The sequence below is a fragment of the Nannobrachium achirus genome (assembly GCF_963921795.1).
Source record: "Nannobrachium achirus genome assembly, chromosome: 17".
Classification (NCBI taxonomy): Eukaryota; Metazoa; Chordata; class Actinopteri; order Myctophiformes; family Myctophidae; genus Nannobrachium; species Nannobrachium achirus.
Window position 1 is genome coordinate 35,779,796 of NC_137824.1, and position 24,152 is coordinate 35,803,947.

The 24,152-nt window shown below is 41.8% G+C and overlaps 1 protein-coding gene across 1 annotated transcript in view; it reads right to left on the reverse strand.

Annotated features, from left to right (window-relative positions):
* Nucleotides 1-2,808: 2,808 nt before the first annotated feature.
* Nucleotides 2,809-24,152, reverse strand: part of ctnna1 (catenin (cadherin-associated protein), alpha 1) — a 122,881-nt gene continuing 101,537 nt past the window's right edge. The window contains exons 16-18 of the mRNA XM_080746408.1: nt 23,867-23,972; nt 6,336-6,473; nt 2,809-5,030 (exon numbers count right to left, since the gene is read on the reverse strand). Coding sequence (XP_080602534.1) covers nt 4,740-5,030; nt 6,336-6,473; nt 23,867-23,972 — 535 coding nt within the window. The 3' untranslated portion in view covers nt 2,809-4,739. The remainder of the gene's footprint in view (nt 5,031-6,335; nt 6,474-23,866; nt 23,973-24,152) is intronic.

Below are 24,152 nucleotides of genomic sequence, written 5' to 3' on the forward strand. Positions count from 1 at the left end.
GCCAAGGTATGAATAGGGCTAAAGCGGAACTGTATGTTTCATATTATAATAATGTATTATGTGCAAAGTAACTAGTGACTATCTTTTTCAAATAAATGTAGTGAATAAAAGTACAATATTTGGATCTGAGATGTAGTGGAGTAGAAGAAAAAGTATTGGAAATACTCAAGTACAGTACTTACGTAAATATACTTAGTTACTTTACACCACTGATTACAGCCACTGCAGTTGTGTTAGTTATAGTATTAAAGCTGCACTATGCAACTTCCCTGTTCTGCCCCGTCTCATGTGCAAGTACAGAATTGTTACCAGAGCCAATAGAGCCTGCCTGTCTGCTTTCTCAGGGCAGGATTATGAGTGACCTTCAGGTGTCAAACAAGAAAACTGGATATAATGTCAAAAGTTGTATCAAAACAGACACGTTATAAATGTCTCAATAGAAGAGCAGGGAGACCAAATATAACCAAAGTTATAATGCATGAACATTCCCTAAACCTACCATCAAGATTGGACAAAACACGTTATTCACTAAAGAAAAGTATAATCTGAGACCGTTTGGTGGGACACTGAGCCAAGACCCGGACAGAATGACACGCAGGGATTTGGTGAATTATAGACGGATATTGGGTGTGGAGTACTTTGTGTATTAATATAGGATTCCCATTTCCCTGTGCAGTGCTAAAAGAATCCTTTGGTCACCATGACTGGCCACTGGCAGGCTCACAACGACGAGCCAACAAGGAGTCAGCATTCACAATAAAAGGCTCCATTTAACGACTTAAAGACTATATATACTTTATCGACCGGAGTCCCCCAGGGGTCTACTTGGTCGCCTCTTTTTCCCCCTCTATGCAAAATATCTTTGTTGAAAATAGCCGATTTACAAGCTCACAATACATTATCACATCCGAATCAATGCAACTATCTGAGGTGAATTAAAAGACGATCAAATGATTTGGACTTCTGCTGTTGAACCCTCTCCATCACTCTATGACTGACTATAAACTAGCCATTACTGTGCCACTAAAAGCACAAAAGACACATACAGTAAATTCAGTAACTATTTCACTAGAGAGCCTTTGGGAAGTCTGCTTCCACAAAACTGCATTCTGCCTAGTGAGCTTATTCAAATACAATGGTGTTTTTGCTTATGTCACACTCAGGGTTGGGAAAACCCACACTATATTTCCCTGTCGTGTGCGAGTATGATTATTGGCTGTGGCTTTAGGACACTTGTTCAGCCTTAAAAACCAACCCTTACAAAACGTAGCAGTTAACATGAGGTCACAGGAAATGAATGAAGAGTTGATGAAAAATGTTTCTCATGTCTTACAGTAGGTAAATATTGAAAGGGCAGGGATGCCATTTCAGTGTCTATATGCTGGATGTTAACTGATCTAAAGAGATGGAAACAAACAGCAGCTTTGGTCCATTTAAAAAATAATTTCACCTCAAATGATTTAACTTCAAACCAGCGTTGGAAAGGAAATTAACGGCACTCATACATTTGTAAGCGGTGATCAATATGAACATTATCTCATTTCCCATGCTTCACTGAGTCTTTATTTTGTATTCCTGTGCAGGTCTATTGACATTGTGCCAAGAAGAACTGCATTATTTGCCATTACTGCACTGGGGGGTTGGGGTGCGAATGGTACATTTCTCTGGTGCGTGCAGTGCATACAGTACATGTGCAGGCTGATTTGTCATATTTAACATATTTATACTTATACACCCTGCCATGCCTATCCATGTGGAAAGTCCACCACTGCACTGGGAAGCTTGTCAGTCCGGCAAAGTGTTTATTGCCGATCCTTTCACACCTGGTTGAGGGCCAATACTTCAGAGAGCTGTCCCTCCCTGCCTGGTTATGTTAAGCTTAGACAGCCATGAGTCTCCCCTATCCCCCCCAACATACTACTCCACCATATATGAAATAATGGGAATCTTTGCGAAAACTTCCGCTATTGATTAAACTGTCAAACCCCACCAGTGTGATTGATCATACTTCATTCAATCACATCATGCCACAGCAGGGGTTTTTGATTGACACGCAGAAAAACATGAACGCGAACAAACTGGAAGACGCTGTGGGGGTGATGGTGGCTGTGTGGGGGGTGTGAAGTGCTTTTCTCTACTGTCAACATTGTATATCACATCAGTCTTGAATTGTCTCTTGAAAACAGACTGTATTCTGTGTCAGCAAAGCCTTCAGAGATACGGTCCCGCTGTTGCCCGTTGGGGCTCAAAGATGACTGGAAAAAGGGTCAATTTCTAGTGCATTGTAGCGTCATACATCTACTGTAGCTGCTCATATCCTGCTCCATCTCCACTTCCACCACTCAGATCCATTTTATTTCTTGCTAATGTTGTGAGAAAAAGGTCAACCTGCGAATACACCAGTAATGAGTGTAGGCATGTGTGAAGCTATGCTGCTTTGTGGAAATACACACATGGCCCAATCACATGGGGCTCAGGTTGGTTTTATTGCGGTGTGCGTAGAAGGACCATAAAGTGCACACATAACCCCAGAGTCAATAAAAAAATACCTATAAGGGAGGTATGTACATCCTTCATTATGCATAGGCTGCAGTTCATGCTGCTGAACCGAGCCTCTTCATTACCTTTGAGAATGAAAATTGTACTCTAGGAGCAGCCTTCTCCAGCAGCCAACCCCCTTATTTCAGCCACACATACTGTAGGTGTAGCCTTGAGACTCACACCAAATCATGATAGTCAGTATGGGAGAAAGAAAAAACTGATTACTTACAGTTCAACAGTACAAATCAGATAAAAAAAACACCAACATGAATTCACCCCATTTATTAAGAAATAAAGCAGGTGCATGAATATGTAAAACAGTGTGCAGTAAAAAGTCAGCTCCCGATGAAGAAATGTCCACAGCAAAGTATTATCCACACTCCACGTTCAAACCGTACACTCCACAGCAAAGAGACCTAACTCAGGGAAAAATATTTCCACTCTAGTCACACAAAAAACACTCCTGACTTGCTTGAAAGCCAACAACGCAACAAGCAGGAAAAAAATATATCTTCCATCTGTCATATACCTTAGAGTACATACCCATTCCACAGTTTACAGACACAAAACAAGCAACAACAGCAACCACAGAAAATGTCAACCAAAGCGCCGGAGTTTGAAAGACATCACTGCGCAGTAGATCGCTATAGACCCAGAAAATAACTAGCATTTAGGAGCAATATTTATCCATTTGCACTTGTTTTTAATCACTTTAACGATACCAAACCTGATTTTGATATTTTGGGGACATTTTTATATAATAATAAAAAGAAAAAGAAAGAAAAGGAAAAAAAAAGAAAAATTTGTTACTAAAATAGCGAAAATATATCTGTACACTCACAATACGATACATGTGAGCTTGTATATTGGTTACTTTCACTATGTATTAACGTTAACAATGGCGCAATTTTGCATAAACAAACATTAAGATCAATTTTGAAGCTTAAGGCTTGCTGCTTGAATGGAGGAGGAATCACAGTAAACCTGCAGCTAAAAGCCTGTCAACATTCTTCCTCTGTCCACTCACCCCTATCTATGCTGTACAGAAGGAGAGAAAAATATTGATCCCTAAATTTGGACGCATGCTTAGATTCCGGAGGGGTGCCCGTGTGTCTCAGTGACAGCAAATGGAGCTTGTCGGCTTTGGAGAGCGCTGACACGCAGACTAGTCATGGTGGTTTGGTCCACTGGGTACTGTGACTCTCGGATGGATAGAGAGGATGGGGTTGAGTGCTCATTTACAAGGTCTCACCCACTGTGTGCCTGTATGGGCTGTAAGCATAGAATGCAGGCCCTTGTGACAATGGTATGAAAGTAGTGTGACTCAAAAACAGGAGGTTCAGAAGACTCACCTTTGGCTTGTTGCATTCAGTCGACATGAAAGGACAAATCTAGTTGGGGCATATTTAATGAAAACTATCTACTCATCCAGAGGTCCAAGAGGACCACAGTATCCTTAGATGCAGCATACTCAAAAATAGTATAATGTTAAAGGAGAAATCAGTGTTATTTGAATTCTGTAGTGGTATAGCAAAATACATTGTATAGAGATATAAAAATGCAAGGATACACAGACAAATGTTGACTTTGGTTTCTTACCTAAAATCTAAAAATCTCCCTAGAGTTAGCTCTGCACATCAAAAGATATCACTACAATTATTGCTTGAGCAAAAATAAGGCAGTCGAGCTTTTGCATAGTTGATATCTGCACTAAACATTACAAGATATAATGCCATCTCATATGAACCAAGTGGGATAGCAAAGTGACCCAAATAGATTTATAAAATACAAAAACACACAAAAGATCAAATCAAAAGCTTCCTGGAATAATTTCTTACAGTATCGATGAAAGAGCATCTCTTTCTTTCATAGACGTATCACAGACAAAAGGGAGAAGGTGAAATACATCTTTGTCCAGTTAATTCCTCTAACTGCCTTTTTTATACTTAATGCTCGACAAAGGGAACTCCCTTATGAGAGCCTCATGAGAGAGAGTTGGACTATAGTTGTCATTATCTTATAATTCCTCTGTAAAGCAACTGCAAATCAAAAAATTATGTTGACAACGCGAAGGAGTAACATTTGCTTCTTAACCCTCGTCTTTCTGAACGACTGAACATTATAAATCTACATAAAAAGGAATATTGGCTAACATATATATATCTTGCCTGTCTGCTGTGACTTTGACACAGGCTGATCTAGATGCTATCCATGGCCTTGAACTCGCTGAGCGCCTGCACAGGGTTCACATGCTTCTTGTGAGAGGACCTCTTGACTCGGTTGGTCGTGTTGTCGTCAGGCTTCTCTCTCTTCACCAGGGGTTTCTTCTCCGGGGCTTTCATCCTCCAGGAGATGGCCGGCATGTTGAGGGACTGCATGCCCTTGTCCTTCTGGTACTTTGTGGAGGCCACGTAGGAGGCCTTAACAGTGGACACGACTGTGTTCATCAGGTTTTTGGCAGCCTGGATCAGGGACATGGCACTGTCCACCTGACAGAGGAGAGCAGACAGAAGAGCGTGTTGGAAAGACTACAGACGACGTTACCAGGATGTTGAGCGCACAAAAAGTCTTGTTGGAAAGAGATCGTTTACATACATAGGTGCTTGTCAACAAGCTTGGACACAGCAATTTAAAAATGACTTATTTGAGAATGTTTAAATATCTAATAAAACCTTTGCTGGCTGTTAGATACGTTTTTATTTATTATAAATTGTCATTGTTTGAGATTTTGTTATGTAAATTGTTTTTTACCTTTGTGCGAGGATCACAATAGAATGTGTTTTTTTATCCTCAAATGTTTTTAACCAACCGATTTGTGGGTTATTTACAATTCAACCGAACTACCTACCTCACTCACTAATTTACACCACATCTACGACTAAAGGAAGATGTAATTAGTGTTGCATGGAATTCATGGGGAAAATTGCTCAAGTATGACAGTTTTCAGCCCTCAGACTAGAGAATGACATTAACACATTTAGCTGTGTATGTGACCAGCTCTAGTCTATCTATTTTTGCTCCTGGGTTTCTAATGGAAAAGCATCACATCACATTATAGTATTTGCATGGAGCATTAACAGGTGTGAGAAAAGCACAACTATGTGAAAAGGTAATCCTAATTTATCCTCTGACAATATGTTTATGGTGTAAGACCAGGTTCTTTTCCCAGTCTAGAAGGGAAACACTTATCTTCACACACTGCGCAGTACATGTGACCAGCAACAATTCCACGAGAAAGTAGATAAGTCGCTTCCAATGTTGTCTGTATGTAAATATCCTCTAGCACTGTGTTATCTTAAGCCACTGTAAAGAGTTCGGGCAACACTAGCGCTTCCTAAAGACTGATTATGGTTTCTGTACTAGATATGAAATATAATCTGCAAATATGACATGCCACAGTATGAATTATTACCTAATCACAATGATTTGCCTTGGTCATTAAACATTTGCATTTTTAATTTATTTGGCACACACCATAAATGTGTGTGGGCTGATAAAATTGTTTTAGGAAACAGTCTAGACATTCAACTCACATTAATCATTCTAGCCTGAAACTACTAGTGAATAAACTTGCTAGGAGAAGAATGTAGAATATGCCTTTTCTTTGATTTAGTTTCCACTTAGAAGCCAAGTTCAACTTTCTAACACCTGCACTTGTAGCAAGTCCTATATCAATGTGAGACCCATCACTGGAGCACTGTGTTGCTCTTCAGGAGCTCTGGCACCCTCTGATGACAGAGAACTTGAGAGCCACAGACAATCTCAGCAGGAGATGAGAAAAGTGTTGCACTTACCCCAGACACAACCAGTTCTCCTCCCAGGTTCTGCACCTCTGCCTTGACCTTACTGCAGATGTTGAGCTGGTGGCAATACAGGGCAATGCGTTGAAGGTAAGCCAGTAGGTCCTGCTTACAGGACACATGGTCTGGACACTAAGAGACAGGGAAATAAAAGAGACACACAAGGGTTTTTAACATGTGTATGTGCGTAGATCCAATATATTCACTGTGAAGATTACTTTCAGATTACAGTTCAACTATGCCATTACAATTACTGGTTCCCACCCCCCACATCCAGTTTGTCATGTTGATCAGGGATTCTGAGGACTGAAAGTTTTTCTAGGCCAAGTACCAATCAGTGATTTGTGGAACAGAAAGGAGCACCAACATTTCAAAAATCGTGCAGTTTATGCCCAGCTTTAGCCAAGAGAAAGACATGCTGGACCCTATAGAATCAAAGTGACTGAAATCAGTCTGAGAATTTGAATCCATGCATCCCCCCACCCCCAGTTTGTCACATTGAGTCATGGTGCTGTGACAGTTAGGGTAGATGGACACCCACATTAAGACTGTGTTCAGAGCCAAGATGAATGAAAAACACCCACATATTCTCATACATTCACTGAGTTATGTACCACGAAAAGTCGCACCAAATGCAAATTCAATTGAAAGGCAAACACTACTGTCAGTCAATTAGGTTGAGGGAACATTAAAGGTGCTTTCTGGAGTCGAGCTTCACAAACTTACTCAACAAAACAAAAACACACAAAAACAGACATTCCTTTCAAAATATGCCATGACTGTCCTCACAATAATTAAACAAAGCCAGCTTCCCAACTGCCAGTATGCCAGTTGAGAGGGGACGGTTCATATGGAATTGTTGGAATACCCTCCATTCCAGCAATTTAAACAATGAGCTTTAGGTAAAAGCGCAAATAAACTGCTGAGGGCTGGAGAAACACTCAGAGAAGCTTCCATATGCATAATTCATTCTCAAAGGAAACAATGTGGATAAGATATGCTTTAAAATGTCTGAAACTAAAAGAATCTAAATAAAAAACACAATTAGAATACTGCAGCTGCAATGCTAAGTAGGCTGCATCTCTCTGGTTCGCATTGCCATCGAGGCGTAGTGGCACTCAGCAAAACTAAAAACAGCATTGTAGAGGTCAGGTAAATAAATGGTGGAGAACAGAGAACAAAATGCATCAAAATTAATGAGATGCATTAATGACAAATAAATTAAAGCATACTTGAAATGGCACGCATTATGCAAATCAGAGCAAAAATGCTTGTCATTCAGACACCATCATTCTTTTTTCCAGTCAACTTCCTCTCAACAGCCACTATATGGGATATAGCAGTTATCTGCCATATGTTTACACTGGACCTGCACTATAGACTTTGCCAATAGGTGTTAAAGGAGTACTTCACCCCCAAAATGACTTATTTTCTATTGATTACTCGAGCCATGGAGACTTGAGTTCAATAATATTTTTTGTATTTATCACATTCTTAACGCTTCCAGTGCCAGCCCCTAGATGGCGCCATAGAATGCCAGGCTTTCTCCCATAGGCGAGCGCTTTAGCATCCGGGGACTCACGTTGCAGTGACGCGCGTGCTCACGTTCGTGCACGTCATGGAAAGGTCCCGGATGATAATGGCTAAAGATTAGCTATTCGCATTTTGTCATTTTAAAGATCATTTTTCGGCGATTTCGCCGTAAATAAACCTCGCGCCGCGTCCCTAAAAACACAATCCAGAGATATGGCCCTTCAAAGATGTGGTGTTTCATTGGATTCGGCGGCGATTCGCGGCGGCGTTCGCGGGTAACGGCCGGCCGGGGGCGCCCGGATTTGGAACACCCTGCTTGAAAATTTAGGCACAGGCTTCAGAAGGCCTCGGATCATTTTATTCATTTTATTAAAAAAGCCGAACTAATTCGGGATCGGCACACTGGACTACGTTCCGGAAGCGGCGCTGAACATTCGGTGAACATTGGGGGGCTCAAAAATGTATTTTAAACCATTTTTAATGGAATATATCGTCGGACCATGCTAAATGGCTAGCTGGCTAGCGTAGGACGAGCCAGGACCACCCACGACTCTACAAGCAGCTCAGGGTAAGTGAATTAATAAAAAAATAAATTGTATTGGATTGAAATAAAGCCAAACTAGTTCGGGATCGGCACTCAACAAGTTAAGATAATAATAAATATTAAATATATATATATATATTACTGAAAGTCTATAGTCAACTTTGTCTCGAAAAACGGACACTAAAATAAAAATAATGTTGAAAATATTTTATAAAAAAGATTACCGTAAGCTTCATATGTGTTTCTATTAAAAAATTACCACAAAAAGCATAAAGTAATGATAAAATAATCATTTTGGCCGTTGTCAGACTGACTTTGTTTACATGCCTTATCAATCCATATAAAAGAATAGAAGAAAAAGTTGACTATAGCTCCTTTAAGTGCTAGACCGGTTGTGCACTGGCCTACTCCCCACTTGTATGGAAGGATACAATTGGGGAACGATGCAAGTTGGGAATGCATGGCTCACACCTAGCTACAGTATGTGATACCCATTGTAGCATCAGAGTACCCGTCTGCCCGTGTCCCTTTATGCCGTCATGAGTATATGCCCATAAATGGCGACTTGCACCAACAAACAAAATAGTGCCGCAGTTATAAATCTACAATATCACTTTAGATCAGTGGTTCTTAAACTTTTACATTTGAAGGTCTCCCCTTAACTTTGGGGACCCCAACGCGTCCATTCGGTTCAATTTGTACACTGTCAAAGTTACAGTAAGGGTCAATTTAGACACACATTAAGGAACCTAGAGAGTCCCCGAAATCTACTTTGAGAACCGCTGCTTTAGATAATGTATACAATAGAGTTCAATTCATTCTGCACATTCTGTGCTCAGCTTAATGAGAGTTGCACTTCTTCTCTAGAGCGGTGCTATGTCGCGTCATAATTAGACCAAGTCTCCGCCGTTGGAACATCACTTTCAATCCCTTACTCAGTTTGCTAAACGAGCCCCCTGCCAACCTACAGTACCTGCCTGTCTGCCTGACAATTAGCCTTCTATAGCGTTCATAAGGTGAGGGATGTAAACACAGTGACAGGGCTCTGCAGCTTCATTACGAGTTTAAAAATGGACCCTTAAAGATAAATCTTTACGTGGGCATATTGTAGTCACCAAGGGCTTAAGAGCAATCAAGGTGTCCTTTTAACAATCACAGGCTACTGGGCTTATAGCCTGACTTCATCTAATATCACTAAACCTGTGTGTGTCGTGTGTGTGTGTGTGTGTGTGTGTGTGTGTGTGTGTGTGTGTGTGTGTGTGTGTGTGTGTGTGTGTGTGTGCGCAAAGTGCTTATTACTGTATAACGCTGTTTGCCGGTAGATTGTTTGAATGTAGGTTCCTCTGGTTGGTAGCCGTTAAATCTAAAGACGAAGAAGAGGCTAAAGGTGAATGCTAAAACTACAGTTTTGTGTGTACAGTATGAGGGTATGTGTGCTCAAATCCAGGGCGTGTATGTGTATAGCATTCAGAGGAAGCATGATTACAATTTCACTGGCTCATGGTGAATAAATGAAAGAAATATCCCTCCCGCAATGACGAGAATATTATGACCTTCTACTATTACAAGCATTTATGTGCAGTAGTTAACCGAGCGCCAGGGACCTCACCCCCTGTCTACTCGTTCCCCATGGTAAGGGAGAAGTGAACTGAAATAGGGGTTTTGGGGTTGTGATTTTTGGACACATGAAATAGGCTGGGAGTTATGATTAAACCCTAATCCTGCTGAGCGCATCAGTGGTGTCCCTGGTGAGAAGTCTGAAGCACTCTGCTGAAGATGCTTGTGCGCAAGTGTGTGCGCACACACGCACGCACTTCCCCTGCATGCTCAACTGTGTACACACACACACACACACACACACACACACACACACAGCAAACATTAACGGGCTGTGAACATGGATAGATGAACAACGATGTGCAATGTCTGCTGCCAGGCTACCAGAACAGAATTCTATGCCTCATCAACACATGTGAACATAAACTCCACGACTGACTTAATAGTCTTGTACAGCATATTGCACAGTAGACAAAGTAATTATATATATGTATATGTGCGCGCGTGTGTGTGTACAGAGGGGGGAAGAGAGAGAGACACCCTGAGACAACAGTGATAAAATGGAGTATATCAGTTCTATCAGCACCGTGGGCTGCTGATTAAAAGAAGGACTCGTTAAGTAGGGAGTAAGGAGAGGTGAAGAGTTGACATCCTATTACAGGAGAGCAAAGGAGGGTATGACAGAAGAGGTGGGGTGGGGGGGAGTGGGGGTGATAAGAGTGCTGGAGGGAATGATCGTGATAGAGGAGGACTTAATACATGGCTGTGAGACCAGAGAAAAAGAACGAGGGATAGGAGGAGTAAAAGAGGGTAAAGAAAATGTAACGGGAAGAGAGGAATGAGTAGTCTGTAAGAGGAAGATGTGGAGGGGTAGAGTATGGAGTAAATAAAGGACAGAGTACAAATAGCAGTATGAAGGTTTTGCTTGCCGACGACGTCTTGGTGCCATTGTTAGAAAGAAGATCAGTTCTCGTCTGCAAGCAACACCGATGTGGGATGGTGTATAAATTATGCGGTGTGTATTGGGGGGGGGGGGGCTTGATATGGACATGGTGTGTGTAGGTGTGCGTGTGCACGCAGTTAACAGCAGCAGCAGCAGCAGCGAGCTGGGCTGAGGCTGGATGCAGCAGGCATGCTAATGAGGGCTCGGGGAAGTATTGAGATGGCTGAGATCAGTGGCTCTGTGAAAGCATCACTTGTGCTCACGCTCATCTCAGCTGCTTCACTCAGCATTCACAGGAAATACTGCAAGGCTGCTCTGACTATCTGTGACATGTGAATACATGAGTTGCACAGAGAAGAGACAAGGACACCTCTTCACATAAAGACGCTTGCATCGCTGACGAATGGCAGTCCTGCGCGTGGTGGCTAACTTGGGCTTGTGTCCTACGCTGCCGATTCTTTAGCTGACATCCAGTATATATATATAAATTGTACACTCACTATGGAACAAAAATATCAGTGCAGAAAATATTTTCTCCAACATGGAGGCAACACACACTTCATGTGAGGGTGTCTTATTTATTTATTTATTATGTCTAAGGCATGTATGTGTAGTTCAGACCAAAGATTCACGATGAGACAGAACAGTTTTAATACAGTCATGCACTCAAAATTGCTGAGCTCACGAGTTCAGAGTGGCAACGTGTTGCTAGTTAGCTTGTACATCTGCATGTGACACTGTGTGTGACACTGTTGTATGATGGAGCATACAATTAAGCATAAGAAGTAGAACGCTGCAGAGAAAAAAAACTGATTACCCCCAAGTGATTAGTGCTATATTTCACAATTTAAGGTCAGTTCAACCTGCATGTTTGTTTCCGTTTTTGTTGCCCATTTAGATAGATGCTAGTTATGCTATTCAGATACAAGTAGGTTTCGCTTCACTTACAGGACTGCTATATGTGGGACTGCTGAGGATGCTGCTGAGGATGCTACTGTATGTATGTTACTTAGATGTACTGTATGCTGTGGGTTGTTAACAGATGCCAAGTATGTTATTTAGATAGATGTTAGGTTTGATGTCTAGCCAAGTGCTTCTTTGTAGCGCTTGCTTTCTTAGCACTCCATTTAAATCGACCACTTGCATTTCATAAGTTGTTTTGGATAAGATTCAATATTGTATAGTTATATCTCAGATTCAGATTCAGATTCACTTTATTTGTCACTTAGGATGCACTGGGTACATACATGAAAATACAATAAAAACATGATAATAAAAGCATATGAAATAAGACCTACAGCGATAGTACTGTACTACAGAGTATAGACAAGATTTAAATTAGTCAGATTACGCTCCTTAACATTGCTGCAAAAAAAGAAGCAAAAACTAACAATAGTAATTGTTATTCATAAAAATTGTTCTGTATGAATTTATGTTATGTATGAATTTGAGACCAATTCAAATTAATTTTACTTTATTAAAAATTGACTTTATTTATTATATTAATCTGTAGGTTATATTGGGGCTGGGGCATTGAGACAAGGCCATTTGCAGACAAAGATCTCCCTCTTTTTCACAGCCTCATGTTGGCAGGTATAAGTAAGAGTGGCCGCTAAAAGCCTAAATCGTAATTGTAATGTTACCCTAATGTTCCTGGCAAGTCAAAAAGATGAAGTAATTTAGCCATTATGCCATTTTAACAATGCTCTTATATTTCATAGCACATAATCTCTCATGTGAGAAAAGAAAGGGGGTCATCACTTGCAAGAGTTTTTCTTTTATGACTGACCCTCTGTCTTATAATGGAGACTTCTATCATTAGAGCCCATCATCAAAGGCTCTGTGGTGGTTCTGTCCCAGTGCAGATCACTGAAGTGTCCCTCACACTCCTGACTATATAGCTCCCACGGCACTCCCATGCACCGCACTACTGGTTATTAAAGACAATTTATCTTTAGTTGCGTGCTGGTATCGCACACAAGATAGCAGATCATTAAGCTCACATCGCATCACAGTGCAGACGAGATGTGAGCTTGTAGATCTGTCATTTTTGGTGTGCGACACAGCACGGAACGAGGTATATCGAGCCCTTAAGTGGACTCACCTTGCTGGGTCAGCTGCTGCCAAGAGCAGAGAGCCACGAGAGGCTTTCATCTCGCACCTCCGGAGATCTTTTCAAGTGAAACCGATAAAAAAGGTGAACCACCTCGTTACAAGGAACCTGAGATAAGGAGGTGAAATATCACAGGTCTTGGGGAGGCCGCGTTATGTGTCTTTGTTGACATTCGCTGCGTTTTCAAAAGCATCAGCACGCATGGGAAGGTTGAACAGAAAGGCATCATGTGTGACTGTTGCTCTAGTAATCTGTTAATTAAATCTTTTAAGTAACAACGCCTGACATGGTTGACTTTTGGTGAATTTTCTCCAAATGCATGAGGCTCATTCAATTCAATACGGGCGGGTGTCATTGTTAAAGCTACAATTCGGAAGTAATTTAAATTAATAAAAGGTGATTTAAACCAATCTGTATGGTAAAGTTATATAACTTGCAAATCTTAGTTTGGAGGTGGTCTCCCTACTCTTCCACTGAGAAATGTAGACCCTGGTGTCAGGTAGGGCACCTACAGGTTGACAAAGTGGTACTGCCTGAAACTCATGAGCGCATGTCTGTGTGTGAGCAGTAGAATATGATCTTTCATGCCATAATTCATTCTAAAGTAAGACAACAAATATAATTCCAACTTTAAGTTATACAGTAACTATAGCTATTTTTGAATTAGCATCGGGGGGAAACACATTTTGTCCTTGTGTCCACAAAAGAGAAAGCGGAGTGAGGAAAGGGGGCAGATGAAAAGAGAAAGTGGCAGATGTTGAACAAAAGGATTTCACAGCGCTACAGTACGTGTCGGTAATGTCCATGATAGAACTGATCATCAGTAAGGTCAGGTCTCATCATTGCAAATGCCATGCAGCTCAGCTGAATCCTATTAAATGCAACAGAGGCAGTGAGAGAACCATTGCACTGATGATGATGATGCTGCTGCTGCCCACTGCTGTGACCTTTCAGGACACATCACCCAGAGGAAATGCCACTTTCCAATATCTACTGACACCCGAGCATTCTAATACACCGCGGCCGCAAGCCTGTTTAGGAAGCACCAGGAGAGAAACCCGGGGGAGGTGTTTTTTGGCTAAGTTTGATTTGTTTTCAGCTTCTTGTCATGAGAGAAATGTGATAGCCTTACTATCAGCTCACGGAGAGTCTAAAGGGAAGAACGCTGCGCTGTTTTGATCAGTACGTTTGTGGGATAAAGCTGCTGATGTTGAAAGATATACTGCCCACATCCTTTTGATGTAAAGCCGACATCAAGTTTTGAATCATTGGAGAGGATCAGCTCACTGATTTAATTCCGGCACATTGATACAAGACTGGACCGTGGAAAGAATATAAATATAAAAAGTTAATTTTCTTCAGTCTGGACTGGTTATCGGGGATGGATTTAGGTAAAACAGACCAACAGCAACAACTGCTGCAGCGTCTCAGGAGGTAGAGCGTCAGTCTGGGAGCCAGAAGGTTCCCAGTCCAATCCCCGGCTCCTCCTGGCTGCATGCCCATTAAGTGTCCTTGAGCAAGACACTGAACCCCTAACTGCTTATGAATAGCAGGTTAGTGCCTTGCATGGTCGCCTCCAACGGTGTGTGCATCTGTACCATGCGTGACATACTGTAAAGGCGTTTCCGTCATTAATTATATAAATGCAGTGCATTTACCATTTAATTGCCAGTTGACTAATAACATGAATGTCATTTAAGGACCTTAATGTAAAAATAAATAAAATCGTTAAAACAAGAACATAATTTATTACAAGCTGCTACGTGGGTAAAGATGTACATACATTACATTTAAAAACTCCCATCATGTCCGTCGTTAATTATATAAATGCAGTGCATTTACCATTTAATTGTCATGTGACTAATAATATGAATGTCATTTAACAACCTTAACTCATACCCTGCCAAAAAAGAAGTTTCTATGATAAAAACGTCTTTAAAACGTCTTTTTCACTATGGACCTCCCTGCCAGACGTCTTCTGAACGTCTTTTTTTTTTAAATAATAAATTTGGACCTCCAACAGTGTACTAGGCATGATCGCGATCGCGAAATTGCATGTTTAACCCCCATACCAACCCCATCTTTCAAACATGGCAGCCATGTTTGTTTACATTTGAAGAAAACATAAGGGCTCCTTTCTCCTGAATGCCTGAACGGATTTCCAAGCGGATTTTTTTGTTTGAAAGCTGTGAAAAGCATGCACATGCACAGTGCATGATCTGTGCACGAATGTGTGCACCAGCGTGCACACTATTTTTTTAACCCTTTGTTGGCGAACCGGCAATATAAGAGGTCATCCCACTTTAAATATGGCACCGACTGAGTTAATGTAAAAATAAATAAAATCGTTAAAACAAGAACATAATTTATTACAAGCTGCTACGTGGGTAAAAATGTACATACATTACATTTAAAAAGTCCCATCATGTTTTTTTATATAGATGAAGGTGCTAAATTGTTAATGTTGCATGCCCTCTGAGCCAACCATGAGATTGTAGTATCAGTGGCTTTGCATCATGGCAACACTTGAAAATGATGCACTGCCCAAGCGAGTGGCGTTACTAGCTGCTTGGTCACAGCTTAACATAATTAAACAGGCGGGAGGTGGAGTAGGAGATTATTAAAAAAACGTCTTTATTCTTAAGCATATGTAACAGAGGTATAGATCTTCACCTCATTAATCATACCGTAACTTAATTTTCTAACACCCCATCTTGTTCCCCTGTCACTATTAACAAGACATATATCCGCTGAAAATCATCACCATTTAGGATATTTGCCAATCCTTCTACTAGGGCTGTGGTATAGATTTTCATAGCCTAGAGAATGAAACGAGCTCAACACCTAGTGTCGCAGTCCTCAGGCTTCACCCTGTGTCTTTACTGCAGTGACATATAAGACTGCTGTGGATGCAGTGTCAGACACTGTCGTTTGTACGAGGGGAGATGAGCTGTACTTGAGCGCCTCCCGGCCAAACAAACCACAGGGCAGCTTGATCTTCAGTCACACCTCTAAAATAGACCACGGGGGTCGTGCTGGGACACGGGGTACCATGTGCTCCCTGCCAGCAGGGGAAAACAGTAAGACTGAGATGCGGGTGGACTTTAGGCAGATAGCGATAATGATGCACTGGACAGCCAGGGCTCTTGTTATTCTGAGGCAGAAAAAGACATCCTGCGGACAGGGTGAGGAGACAGGATAGGAAGCCATCAATCCAGTCGGAATGCTCTTTCAAAGACGGTCACAGAAAAACATCACATGAGGTGAAGTATGATCATATGTTGGACATGTACAAGTACTCAAGTAATAGAATTTGTTTGTAAGATTCGACCTCAATGAGACCAACCTGGTTGAAAAAAATAGACCGCACAGAGGCTGACCTTGTACGAGTTCATACTACATATATACGGTATAATGGTATAGTCCTTCCCACAGCTGGCCCTGGTTTGAATCCGACCCAAAGACTCTTTACCTCATGTCACCCCCTCTCCTGTTTTCCCTGTCTCTCTCTCACTCACTGTCAAAAATAAAGCAGAAATGCCCAAAAAATATGCCAGGATGCCATATACATATTGTATTTTGGTGGCCTGTGCCGTTTCGGCCTATTGGGGCTGACAGATGGAAAGCGTCAGACACTCATGTCAAGAAACGCACCCATTGTTTTTAACGGCCGTTGTCACACTGGAGGCGTCAAGTGGGCGCATCAAAACCTGCCGACGTGTCTTTCAGAGCACGGTTCTATTTCCGAGCGTTGACGCAGGGGCACAGACCACCAAAACACGATGTGTATATGGCATCCACGGCCTTCAAGTTAAAACTTGAATTGTGGTGTGTAACTGTGTATGCATTGTGTTTTCAGCTGTTTGTTTTGAGAAACAAAAACACATAAATGAAATAGATGAAGATCTGTATACTATAGATCCTTAAAAAAAAGAATACCGGTAGTTGTATCTGAAACTACAGTAAAGCCTGTCTTACTTTGCAGGTAGGACTAGAACCACAATGGGGGAAAAAGACTGGGGCTTTGGTGTCTTTATATTTTTTAATGCTTTTTCAATAAAGTGTTCAATCAAAGAAATCAATCAAGCTAGCTGGTGACGTCAGTGATTTAAAAGTGTCCAGCTCCTCATCCATAATCGGCACTGGTCAAAGAGGTCAAAGAGAAAGGAGACATGATGAGAGGTACATGGCATGCTTGTTCATTTAAGTATTGAAACAAAATATAATGTACATAAAGGAGGAGACAGAGAGAGGACAGAGAACACAGAGAGAAAGAGGGGCAATAAAAAAAAACCTGGTAAGAGCTTTAATGCAGGATAAAGCTTAATCAGAAGAGACAGAGACCTCTAATGAACTTTACGAGGATGCTGGTATATTTTCTGTGTATAGGCTGGTTAATGTACTTCATAGTTAATGTGCCTTACATTCCATTTCATTTGTCTGCTCCTGTTACTGTGGCCGGCTAAATATAAAACCATCACAGCTAAGAGCGATCAATCAAGGCTCATTTGAAGCAGACTGGTGAGAGCCAAGATCTCGCCCTCAACACATCTGCTGGAAAACGATGCTCCAGATTTGCGTGGAGGCTAATTCGATAACAATGACACTCTGGGATGTTAATGTGACAGTGAAATGGACAGGCCGAGTGGGTATGATGGGAGAAGATCGTGCTGGGGGCAAGCCAAAAAAATACTGACTTTAGAGGTAACCACAGGGACCAATTAAATGGCCTTCATCAATTTTTAATGGCTATGCAGCAGCTGTCAGTCAGGCACTTCATTGAGGTACTTCGAACTAACTCATATCTCAACAGGGCAGCTACAAAAAGAGCAGGTTCAAATAGACATGTTGAAACATTCATACTTTTGGTACTAGTTTGACATTTAGATTTTGGCTTCTGCCGGGTCTATTGGGCACATATTCATATAGTCATAGTGCATCTGTGACTTAACATCTTCAAACAGTCAAATTTGGGCGTCAGATATTTTATAAGTGGCAAGGGTAAAGATGGGCAAAAATCTGCACTGGAGCTGTGAGATGGGTGGCATGGTCCTGACTAGACTTAAAAGTAAAAAAAGTCCCTAACAAGGTACAAGTTGACAAGATGTTTGTTTCACTTCTTTCTTTTTGTAGATTTATATATACTAGACTGGCGGCCTACTCGGAGCCGTGCAAGTCGGAAACTGATGTACCTGTTAACATCACATTTTGCTTCCTTCATCACTATGCACACAGCTCTCGTAATTTGTTCCATATTGACAACAAAGCCGACGGGCTTCACAAAGAGTAAAATAAAAATGTTTTTAAAAAGAGTAATATTTTTTCACACTGAATGAAACAAGACTGGGTTTAATAATTGACAGTGGAAGACTGGGCTTGGCTCCTACGTGGACCAGGCCAAATTGCATCTGTGACATATCACTCAACATCTGGGAAAGTATTCAGCCACATCCTAGCCCCATTGACTTACATTATAAAATGCAAAGGGTTACATGATTATAAAATACCGTATTTGATAGCCTGGTAAACCATCCCGGTCAAATTAATTCACATTATCATTTGTGCTCAGGGCCCTGTGATTGACAGACGCTGATTGGCTTGTCCAATCCACCCAGTGCTTGGGGCCAGACTGGTCTGCAGAAGACGCATGATAATGCAAAGGGATGGTTTACCAGTCTATTTATTTGACCTACTGGCATTGTGCACAAGAACTTTGGTCCAGTAGTTTATGAGAATATCTCTGGACAAACACCCAGACAGACACACAGAACCCCTTATAGATGGCTAGCCTCCTACAGAGCCACACCGTTAATCTTTTTTACAGTGATGTATAGCTACAGCATACATCCACTTACAGCAAGTCCTTTTCTTTTATCTTGTCTCTTCCAACGCTGTATGAAAAAACCCAAACATCAACCGATGTGTAATAATCTATATCAAACTATATGTATAATATGCAAATACACAACTTCCAACGGTAGTTCTTAACGTACTACAGACACCACACTGCCTCAGGACAATATTTGCTCCTTCCTGTAATGAACCCTGCCTTATTCTGTCGCTGGGCCCGGCGCCAGCGTTCCAGAGAGCTGACTGCCAAGTCCGCTTACTTCCTGCTGACCTGCTTAAAAATTGAAAAATTAAAACATTTCTGCAATAGAAATTAGCATAATGACGTGTTTTACAAAACAATACTGAAGTGGCAGATAAATAGCCTCCAACCGTGCCCAAAAAAGGAGGCCGCCTGGGCCTTGACCCTTGAACTGCTGAGCTGAGAATTTGTGGGCTCTCTGGGTGATTCTGCTCCTCCGCCGCAGTCGGAAATTTACAGCCCTGTCTGCCATAAAGCGTCCGGGGCCAGAGCCCGGATTAGACTGCAACCAGCACCACAGCCCATGGATCACCATAAATCTACACTGATTGAATGCAAATTGGAGAAGTACACTATGCATGTCGGTATACATCATGAGAATAAAGCTTGTGCACTGAAGACACACGGCAACCACATGGCCATTCTCTAAATATGCAAGGCTTATTTTATGTGTGTACGTGTGTGTGCGTGCAGCTGCGTTTGTGTGTTCACGAACAACGTGGGTGTGCAAACGTGCAGTGCAGGCGGGAGGGAATTTATGGGCCACAGTGTGGCTCACACATTTGCATTATAAATCTCAATTACAAAGCATTATTTGTTTACCAGGCCGCTCAGATGGCATTCTCATAAGGTGCCCTGCGGAGGGAGGACCATAAATTCTTAATAAACTGCAGTGCAGACCTTTGTACAGCGCTGACCTAAATCCTGCAGCTCATCTCTGCGCTACACTCATTTCTGTAAATTTTTAATACAGGCTCTCTTACACCACACTTAAAAACATTTTGGAAACACAAAAGCCAGACCACTTTCCACCTGCACGTTTGCAAAACACTATTCTTGTCCACCGTGGCTCTGTGCCAGTGTTCCTGTGACTGAGGAGAACTTGCTATCGGGCGTGGAACCATCTGCCCACGTGGGTGAAAAAAATGAAGAGAGCTGCTCTGGTGGAACCTCCAGGCCAGAGTTGTGCGTGCGTGTCTCTGTGTGTGGGGGGGTGGTGGTGGGGGGGGGGGGGGGGGGGGGGGGGGGGGGTGATTAATATGCCTAGGTTAATCAGCAGCGTTGCCCAGGCTCCCTGGTCCTTCTCTGACATTACATGTTCATCTAGGAGGTGATTCACTCTACTGTTACTATATGCTTCATGTTTTCTGGAACTGGGCCCCTGGCGTCTCATGCTTTGTTGAAGATACGCCTCTAAATATAAACCACCTACAGTATGTAAATAAAAATAAAAAAGAAAGAGGGGGGAAAAAAAGAAAAAAGCTGCCACCTGGTAATTACGCTGCTAATTAAAGGAGAAGCACTCTTAAGCACTTTCAACCGCGGCGTCCCTATTTTGGGCATGTCTTCATAGGCAAAAACATTCGCAGATTCTCACAAATCTTCAAAACTCGATGTTCTACAAGCTGATGTCGCGATGCGTTGTGAGCTTGTAGATGTATGTTTTAAGTGGTTGATGCATCCAGCTTTGTTGGAAGGATGTCTAAAAATAAACCACCTACCTAAATATAATTATAATAAAAAAGCTGGCACCTGGTAATTACGTTGCTAATTAAAGGAGTATCACTCTTAATGGATCCAGCTTTCAGGAGACTTCCCGTTGCTTCATGCACATTACCCCTGTGTTCTCCCGAACCCAGCCTCCCACAACACCCCCCACCCCACATCTGTACTGGAGTGCTGATAAGTTATGAGCATACAGCAGTCGCCTGGTCTTCACTGGGGTATGGACTAAACAGGGACAGCTGGATGTGTTCAGATGCTGGAGGGGTCCTCAGTTCTTCTTGGCAAGCCCCTGTGGTTCCAACAGCCAAAGCTCTTCATTTATTCATACTTTGAGTGCTTCAAACCCCCAAATCCCCTAATAGTGTACACAGACACATCAAACCGATACAGCAATAAGCAGCTACTGTACAAATAGGCTCAGAGAAGGGGGGGCATGGGGGGGTTCACGAGCCTAAATTAAATGTTGCTACACACATGCATGTAGCTAAATTGGAAAAGGCTACCAAGCCAACATGCAGATATGCAGGGGCGTGCACAGAAACCTGGGCACGATGCACCTTTCCCATCGGTTTACGTATAATACTATATTCGTCTTAAAGTGAATAAGCAGCTTCTGAAGCCACTTCGAGGCATTACGAAGAAGAAAAAAAAAAAGAACGGACAGTTCCCTTCACACGCAACTAGGTCAGGGCAGGTAAGAGTTTTACTTCATGATAGACCTAGGACTACTATATAACAGATCTGACAGCAACTTAAATAAAATATCAAAAGTGAGGGGTTCTGGAAGGCTGGCAGCTCATTATGTCATATTATGAGGCAGAGAGCACTCATTGCAGAATTGTCCTGTAAGCCAAGGCCCTAATTAGCTAAGACCCATGGCACTTAACTTTTACAATTGCATTGTGGGAAATTTATTTTTAGGCTTTTCATTTGGTAGAGTGTATGGAGACAGGAACCCGAGGTCAGAGAGAAAGACATATGAAGGGAGTCGGATTCAAACGTGGGTCCTTGCGACTCCCCTTGCATGTTTGAGGCATGTTTCAAAAGCGCGTGATAAATATTTCAAAAGTGGCCTAGTGCTAACCATGTCTCTCCTACTTACACAAACAATTGGTAGGGGCAAAAACAAAACTACATCATTCATGAATGAATTATTAACTAATGCCTGGTATGTGTGCAAACTGGCACTCTGGAAACTGATACTTAATAGTGGTACGAGATAATAGATTCTAACTGAATTGTTTAAGACTGCTACAAAGCCTCAAAATCCATGTCTCGTTAGTTTGCCTTGAAGCACTCTGAAGCCTTTGAATGAACTCATTACTTTATAATGATGCTTTAGGAGGGTACGATGATACATTTTGCTAACATGGGAGTCAGCCGAGCTGTCAACAGACCCGTAGTAGTGAAATCAAAAATCCTTACAGCAAACATCTGAAAACAGTTTTCATCTTCCCACATGCATCCCACAGTAAATAGATCTCTCCATCACGGAGGAGAACTGCAGCCTGACAGTGGAAGACCACGTCAACCTCCAACTGACAACAACGTTACCTCCCGGTTAAACTCCTTCACGGTTTAACAACTTATACCCTATTTTATACTTAGTCGTACAATGGTGCATTTTTGCTATTTCTGCCTGCACATACTGCAGAAGCAGTCTCAGAGACCCTTTTCTGCACTGGAGGTGGCCCATGAATAAGTTGGGGAATAAATCACGTACAGTGTGTCCCTGAGGAGTGGTACAGTGTGAGTATTTAAGTGAAATACGAGGCCATGGATAATTGAATATGTGTTTTCCCATGTCAATGCGCCTAGTGTGGGATAAGGGAAATGTGATGAAATGGGGAACTGGGGTTGAGTGAGTTGGTGGTACGATTAGAGGAGGGGAGGGGGTGGTGGGTAGTTAATGCAGAATGGATATGGACCACTTGGAAAGCTGCTGGTTTTCTAGGAGGTCATTTTAATTAAATGGCTTCACGATGTTCTCTGGGCATCATGGAGAATTTGACTTGGTTCACTGATAAAATGGTATATAATAATGATAAATAACAGCATGAAAGATAAAGATTTGCTGGAGGTGTGTAATGATTTTTGTGCTATAATCGACCATGAGATGTCGAAGACTCCACAATACTTAGATTGACCTCACAACATCAATCTAATGGCCCGTTTGTGATCAAGTGAAGAATAGGCCAAGCTGTTGGGTTACCATATTATGGTGATCACCCAATACTACAGATTAAGCTTCATCAGCAATTAAAAACATGAAAAACATTGATGTCCTATTAAGTAACCAAGTTCAATGAGCTGACTGATGCAAGCATAATTCTCCCCAGTTTTTCCAAATACTCACATCATCATGATATTGTTACTGTAGCGAACACACAGATGTCTCATTTTCAGTCAATCAAGTAGCTTAGCTCCACAAGCCCAAATGTCTTCATCTTCACACAGTAGCATCTGGGACAACAACTCCACTTTTCACAGCACATTATACATCTAGGAACCACTTTCAGTGGATGTTATTCCCTGTCACTATTTATAAACAGATACTACAGTACTTCTGGCAGTAACACAGATGATTCGATTGGCTCCATGTGCAGTAGAGTGAAGTAGACATGTTCAATAAGGCGTGCTCTAGTGTAGTATAAACTGTGGTATGTAAGCAGGAAAAGGACAAAATGAGAGCACATTAGGAAGGAGTGTTTGGAAGAAGCCATAGGCATCTACCGAAGCCGCACTCACAATAGCGATTTCTTTCTTTTTTTCCCCCCTGTAGTTATCCAGACGAATCAGCAGATAACGATACAAGATACTCAGCAATACATCCACCATGGTTTCATGGCAGAATGATAAAACTATATGAAATTAGACTATGGTTTAGGATTGCTAATGCTGGTAGAATTATGAAATGTACACATTCCGCTTGGGTAACGATGCAGATGTTTTTATTACATTGATGTTGTAGTGAATCTGAGGTGTTTTTGGGGTGTTTATTACATTGATGTTAAAAATGTGTGTCAAAGTTTGTCATAGTCGAGTGAGACAAAGACTGAAAACAAGCCCTTCTTCAAAAGACTTTTAAATCTTTAATTATTTATATCTCATTAATAACAAAAGCTAATTTTCATCAGCATGTGCACAACATCAGTGTCAGTGTGGCATTGTTTTAATATTCCTTATGTCTGTTGCAATGTCTACATCAATGGGGGGTGGTGTTTGACTTTGGACTTACTTGGTCGGCGATAGTGCGGCCCAGCTTGTCCATTCTTGATCCTGCCTCTGCAATTTTCTTAGCAGCGCTGATGACATCAGACGTGTTCTTCAGTGGTCCTTTCCCCCTGGGGAGACAACAGAGAGATCACTGCTTGTTTTTGATCTACTGCAGCCTCATTCAATATGCAACAGCAGCGTCTTGGCCGTGGATTTGCCATGTTTTTAATGGTTGTTTTTCCCCCCCGATCAGACAGGTATACAGGGTTAATTTATGGGGTAAAGGAAGGCCAGGGAAACTGAAATAC